This window comes from Austrofundulus limnaeus, unplaced genomic scaffold (assembly GCF_001266775.1).
Source record: "Austrofundulus limnaeus strain Quisiro unplaced genomic scaffold, Austrofundulus_limnaeus-1.0 Scaffold103, whole genome shotgun sequence".
Lineage (NCBI taxonomy): Eukaryota > Metazoa > Chordata > Actinopteri > Cyprinodontiformes > Rivulidae > Austrofundulus > Austrofundulus limnaeus.
Window position 1 is genome coordinate 118,069 of NW_013952505.1, and position 7,003 is coordinate 125,071.

The window sequence follows — 7,003 nt, forward strand, 5'->3', positions numbered from 1 at the left end:
ATATATATATATATATACGTGTGTGTGTGTGTGTGTGTGTGTGTGTGTGTGTTGTTGTTGTTGTTGTTGTTGTTAGGAGTGCCTGTTAGTGTAAAAATGCTAAACCTATTGAAGTTAATGTATATACATAGCGTAGAGCTCTGAAACTGTTTTGGCTTTACTTACTTGGCTAAGCTGATAAAATGATGAGGCCCACTGATGCGTTAAAAACAAAAGAGAAAACAATGAGCAGGAGAGCAAAAAGAAACAYAACTGACATATATGACAAAGAAAGAACGTTGGTATAAAGAGGTGATGTAAAGCAAGCAGCAGGAATGAAGAGCAAGCAAACTGCATAGTTCAGGAGTGCCTTTGTAGGTTGGTCATATTGTCAGAGTGTTACTACATTTTTGTGTGATGTAGGCTCTCTGTTGTGGTGTTCTCACTGAGAGGCTACAGCTCTAACCACTGTGGTAAAAACAAAACAAACAAAAAAAACTGTTTAAAAAGTAACCACAATGGTACTGTTGGTTCTATCTAGTTTTGTTATTAGTTCCATATCTGGAGTCCTCGCAGTTCAAAGGTGCATAATACATGTCAAAAATTATTTGCCACTTTGRAATTACTGTAATTATTGCCATGTGATGCTGATGTATTTTTGAATGTGACACATTGTCACTATCAGACATTCATGTGCGAAACTCAACGATGGAAGGGGCCGTGGAGCAGCTAACCCTAATCCTAAACTACAGCCAAACTTGTTTAAAGGGGCAATATATATTATGCTTTTTTCAGGCATATATTAAAATAKTATTCCACAATAAAGTATCTATGTCACCTTTAGCTGATGATGCATGATTACTTGGCATCTGAAAATACATTTCCTCAAAGGTATTTTGAATCTGAAAAAGAGCTTCACTGAGTGAGAAGTAATGTTGACAGCTCAGCAGACAGTTTCACTTTCACTTTCAGTTTCATTCATTGTTTGATTTGTTACTGCCGAGAGCCTGCAGGAGTCATGGGCGGGGTGTGGGGGGTGGGGAGGTGTGCTCCATGATGAAGAAGCTCGGCTTGGAGACATATCCCAGAGGAGGAGCTTGTCCCAAAAGGACACAACCCAGGGGCGTTTCTGGTCCCCACCTGTCGTTTTGCTCCTCAGCATGGCTGCCTAAAAACGCTGCATAATTTCTCAAACTTGCATGAATGAGTCATGGGCATGGTTTTTTTATGATAGTATAACATTATAACATGATATGAAACTCAAAAGAGTTGATTTTACATGATATTGCCCCTTTAATCACCTAAAACACCAACACACTTGCTATAAGATCTATTGCCAAGAAGAATTGTTACAACAAAGAAATAATCATCCAAATWRYAATTTCCTTACTTTTCATGCTAAGTATATTTACAATAGATCATTGTTGCCCACTCCACAGAAAGCTTGAGAGCAGTAACATGATACTGTGTTTGGTTAGACTGTACTATCTAGCCATTGTGGCAAAGTCCGCATGAACATGAATAACTCTGGAGGTGATGACAATCAAAAGCAGAAACACCACACTGCCTCCAACAGATTCATATCTATACATCCGTGAACACACACACAGAGCCAGATTATTGGTAGGCAGGTGGAAAAAGAGGGAGAAGTGGAAAAAAAATGAATGATGAGATATTTTTTCTTCTTCTTTTTTAAGTTAAGAAGTTATTAGGATGCAGTGATGCGTTCAGGTGTAGGCTCTTTTCAGCACCATCTGACTGCACCCCTATTCTCGGTGCTTCGATCAGCCCCCTTTTCTTTATCTTTCTTCCTTTTCTTTCTTGCTTTTAAAATTGCTATACACCTGTCTGTACAACAGGCTTTGTCTGTGGTTGGGACCTGACAAATTCAGACCACTGGAAACCATTTAGTCGCACTGCATTTCAACACCTCTGGTTCTATTGCAAAAATCACCACCTCTTGTCAGGAAATGACCCTTTGCTGTGCCTCAAACTGCTGAATGAGGAGGATAAGGACTAAAAGAAAAAATATGCTGAAAGGAAATTTAACAACAGGGGCAAAAAATATTATGTGAACAACGTTTCAATTCATTTTCAATGACAATGACAGCATTTCTACGAGGTTGATAAAAAAATCTATTGAAATTCTTGGACTCATCAGATGAGATCAGCTGTTTTTGAGCWGTATTTTATGTAGCATTCACATACAATATCCACTCTGAAAAGAACCATTAGGAAATGCAGGGCTTGTGCGTCATTGGTAGAACTGAATCTTCACAGACATGCTTTCATTAAATTAATAAATAGAGGCCAAGAGTTAAGTCCTCTTAGAGGCTTTTAACCTGGAAGTAAAAGACAATAACACCCCACTGAGAAAACGAATATTGGTTGGACAGTGTTTAAGCCAACGTCTGTGTACGTGCAGACACTCTCTTTTCAAAATGATGACAGAATAACCACCCACTCAGTGATGTGTTCTAGAASGCTGAGGAAGAGAATGAGACAGCAGTGTAACATTTTCGTCAGACAAGAACAAGRGCCGCTGGCCAAAAATGAGTTTGTCAAGCAGCTTGACAGGCCTTATTGCACCGATTCAACCCAGGAAGAGCTGGATTCAACTACATTTAAAGAGAGAAAAAAGAAAGAGTCAGCTCATTGTTCCAAGCTCAGCCCCATCTATGCARCTGGGACATAGAGCATGAAGGTACTGACGATCAAGGAACTGATTTAAAAACTGCCAAAAAGGTTACGTGCTGAACTAAAACCCACTGGGTATCAGAAATTCAAGCACAAAGCAGCATGGTAAATAGTAGACWTTACAGCTTTAAGCACTCTTCAATGCAGTAGATATCTCGGCCATTTGAAAAACACATGCAGACTGATTTATCATTGATATATGTACAACAAAAACATGTATGCTAGGATAAATGGTAACTCTCTCTCTCACCCGTCTGATCTGGTTTCCTGAGCAGGCTGAGGGCCACACAGAATGAACAGTTTACCATCAATTTTCGGAACTATGGCTGCGCTGGTTTTGGGGACTGGAAACTGGAACTGGGACTCTTCGGGCCCCCCTAAACTCACTTACTCCTCTGGCTAATAAATCTGCCCTATGCAGAGGTTTTTTCATAAACACCATAGTGTATCACAGTGTTGTTATAATATGATGGTTTTGCTTTTTTTTCTCATCTTTCCTGATGTGTTCTTTTTTTTTTAGTTTTTCTGTTGTTCTGTTTTTAAGGTAGCACAATTGTGTTTGCTGCATTACCTGTCTTAACTGCCCCTTCCCCCCCTTCCCTGAATGTACAGCACCTTGTGAATTTATTTCTGAGAAAGGCGCTACATAAACAAAACTTTACTTACTTAGTTTAATTTGTAAATAGATGTAATGGAAAGTGTGGATGGCTGTTAGTCTCATTTGTCTCTATGTGGCCCTGTGATCTTCTTTAAAAAAAATATCAAGAGTGCAGCCCACCTCTTGTTCAATAACTGCTGGAGATAAGCACCAGCTCCCCAGGAGAAAAAGCCAGTAAGGGCAAATGGATGGATGGATGGATGGATGGATGGATGGATGGATGGATGGATGGATGGATGGATGGATGGATGGATGGATGATGATCAACAGGTGCCTCACAGCAAGATAGTCCTGATTTCAAAACACAGCTGGGGCCATTCTTTTGGGTTTGAACATTTATCCCCAGTCATGCATGTATTTTTAGTTCTTGAGTGTGTTTTGTCTTTTCAGAAATTCTGGTTTCCTCCCACAGTCCAAAAACATGCATGTTTGGTAAGTTGGCCTTTTTAGACAGACCATAGTGAGTGRGAATGTTTGTTTGGCTCCATGTGACCCTATGATGCACTGGCCACTGATCTATCATGCCCCCCGCCTGGCACTCAGTTACAGCTGGAAACAGTGATTTTATTCCCATGACCTTAGATTGGATCAAGCAGGTATAGAAAATGAAGGAATGGGCAAACTTGAGAAGAAAGGAAACATAAACTCCAGTTGTTAGGAGTGGCTACAAATTAATAACCATCTGTCAAAACCCTTTTTCATTTAGTTGTACATTTCAGTTGTTCACTTGGACAAATTTCTTAATAATATTTCATTTATTTTACTTTTCCACACAAAGGTGCCTCCTGAGTATGTAATTACAGGATTCAAACTGTGACATAAATTGATATGTTGTATGTCAGCAATGGTGCAAAGCAGCATACACGAAAATTAGGTGCTTGCTTAGGTACTCATCAAAATAATATGACTTAATATAAATCCATTATAGTGTGGAGTGGCTGTGATATCTTTGTTATCCATTATTCCCTGAGCTGAAGTGACTAACCACTATCGAATAAAACTGCAACAAAAGAAGCCTCCTTCACTTTCCTTTCTGTCCTCCCTGACTCAGCCATCTCGTAGTCTCGTAGTCTATTATTCAATTAAGTTCTTTATTAATTACCTCTGTGATGGGCAAGTACCCAGTCATTATCGAGAGGGGAAGGAAACAAAGCYACCATTTCCGCAGAGACACCAGCAGGCGAATGGAGTTGGGCAGAGAAAGGAAGACGTTATGACGATTGGCGTAACAAGGCCCCGTGTGCACTTTAAAGCTTCCAGATTTGTGAATACCTTACTTAACTTATCCCATGCTGAGAAGAAATATGTGGCAGGTGTCTGCCAGAGAAACAGTGTGACAAAACAAAAAAAAATCCACAGGGAGATGCAGAAGAGAAAGAGAAACAGAGAGCAAATAAACTGTAATTACCTCTATTCACACACAAAGAAAAAAAAACCTGAGTTCTCCGCACATCAATGCCTAAAACAATTAACACTGCTGGAAACTTCTTTCCACACATGGCCCAATTTGGTGACATAAAGGTCATTGAAAATTAATCTGAAAAGAGCTAAAAGAAATCAGCCATGGGTGTAATTACAAAAGAGGTGCATGCYTGATAAGTATTGTAACACAAATTTCTTTGGCAGTGTTTATCCTCGCAACATTTCCTGACAAAGAAACTGAATATAAAATACTTCTAAGGCTAAAAAAAKCATGAATTCAGGTATAATGAGGGTACGGAGTGCACAGCTGGTTGTTTCAGGCTTTAAAGGGATATTTTGGACATTTTAAACTGTGGTTCAGTGGAAAAACTCGGGACAAATATTTGCTTYTAAGTTGTAGATAGATATCTAAAGGACCTCAGTTTAATTCTGACTTGCAATGTCTAATTAAATGTATGTGGTCCATTATATGTTGTAAAAAAAGATGCTGAATCCCCTTCAGGAGAGTAACTGTGACGCCATAAGTGGCCTTTTACTACCATGTTTATCYGTATAGCACAGTGCTCGCTGCACTGTAACATCTCGTACTCTGCAGTGAACTGAAAGTGAGTATAATTAAAGGAACAGCTACTYAAAAGTGCTAAACAAAAACAGGTGTCGTTGACGAGACACGCTCAGAAGTTGTTAACCGGGCTGGCATCGTCTTCAACCACGCTTGGCAGCTTTAGCTGTAATTATGATGGAGTGTGATTTGAAACTCTCCATTTCAATTCCAAAACACATTTTATAGGTTTCAAATTAACAATGCGGAGAGATCTCACTTTTTTTCTTCAAACAGATGTGTCAGAAACAAACACAAGGAAWTTTTTAGAAGTTCTGAAAGTTCTAACTATGTGAACTTTTTTTTAGAGTTGGGGCTTCTGTTGTAGTAATCTAAGCTGAAATAATTAAGATGTATAAAATGTACAAGACGTGTYAGCATAATTAAGAAATGTTACAGGTACTGCCTTCATAAGTTCATGATGGTAACCACACACCTTGGTCATTCCCTGAAACAAGTCAGAAAGAGAAATATGAAAAGTACAAAATAGGTCTCAGTCATTGGGCAAACATTAAGTTCCATTAAAAATATTACCCATGAACTAAAAGTGTCAGGTTTATGCAGGAGAAATGACAAATTAAATGGATCCTTAAATTTTAAAGACAACAGACGTTTTGAACGTGTGTATGATGCACTCTTCGGATATTTGAAATAAAACTAAATCTACCAGCAGTGAGAGACACACTGGGGGAAAGAGGACATAACTGGCTTTGTGTTAATGCACAAACTTTAAAAAAAGTGTAATGATTGTGAAAATTGATGAATAAGTGCAAATATTTTAGAAATGTTAGATAAATCAAAATTTYGAAAGTGCTCTAATCACACCAAGTTGATTGTAAAAAAATCTTTAAAAAGTATAAAACCTCATAAAAAAGCTAACTGAATGTCAATTTAGTCAAGTAAAGTTCAAATTTCCATCATCAATTTAAATTTTACATAACGTTTTCATTAAGAAATAGTTATGACCTAAAAGGCTCCAAAGAAGGCTGGCGGTTCGTGTACTCTTTGGTCATTCAGTTTTTGTTTTAAAAACAGTTATTATGACTTTAGGTTATTCCATTTTTATTTCATACTCCGAAATAGGGAAAATGTCCATTGTTTTATTTTTTGTCAAAATGGAAGTTAACACAGTTGTTATCAGACCTTTTTATTGTTATTTTTTAGACATCGTTTTCCTTCTAGTTTCTTCAGTGTACTTCTGCTGAAATTCATAGAACAATTGATAGAGTTTTATTGGATTTATTAAACTTCTTAAGGTGTTTCAAATAAAGTCTTGAGGTACGTGACAAATTTATTATTCATCATGGCGTGTCCACAGACTGTTTTAAGCAGAGCTAGTAAGACAAAACACCTCTGTGTTGTTTTTACTATTATTCACATATTAAACCCCAGCAACAAGTGTTTTGATTGGTTCCTCTCTTGTGACAAACCATATAACTGATTTCTGATTTGTTGTTGCTGGCTTGTTGTGGTTTCTCTGAGTTCTAGGTTAAGAAAATACCAGACAACAATGCTCACAATTGAGTCTCACGTTTTAGAGTATTTTTTGTACAGGTCAATTGTGACAATAACAGAAAAGTTGCCAATTAGTAATAATAATGCTTCAGCGTTTAAATGCATTGGTACTCTTGGTTACAATTTAGATT

The 7,003-nt window shown here is 37.8% G+C and overlaps 1 protein-coding gene across 2 annotated transcripts in view; it reads right to left on the bottom strand.

Annotated features, from left to right (window-relative positions):
* LOC106521108 (partitioning defective 3 homolog) overlaps window positions 1–7,003 on the bottom strand; it is a 330,008-nt gene that overhangs the window by 99,390 nt on the left and 223,615 nt on the right. The window contains 1 exon segment of one of the 2 annotated variants that reach the window (XM_014013528.1): window positions 166–195. The exons of the other annotated variant lie outside the window; for it this stretch is intronic. Coding sequence (XP_013868982.1) covers window positions 166–195 — 30 coding nt within the window. 2 annotated transcript variants of the gene reach the window in all.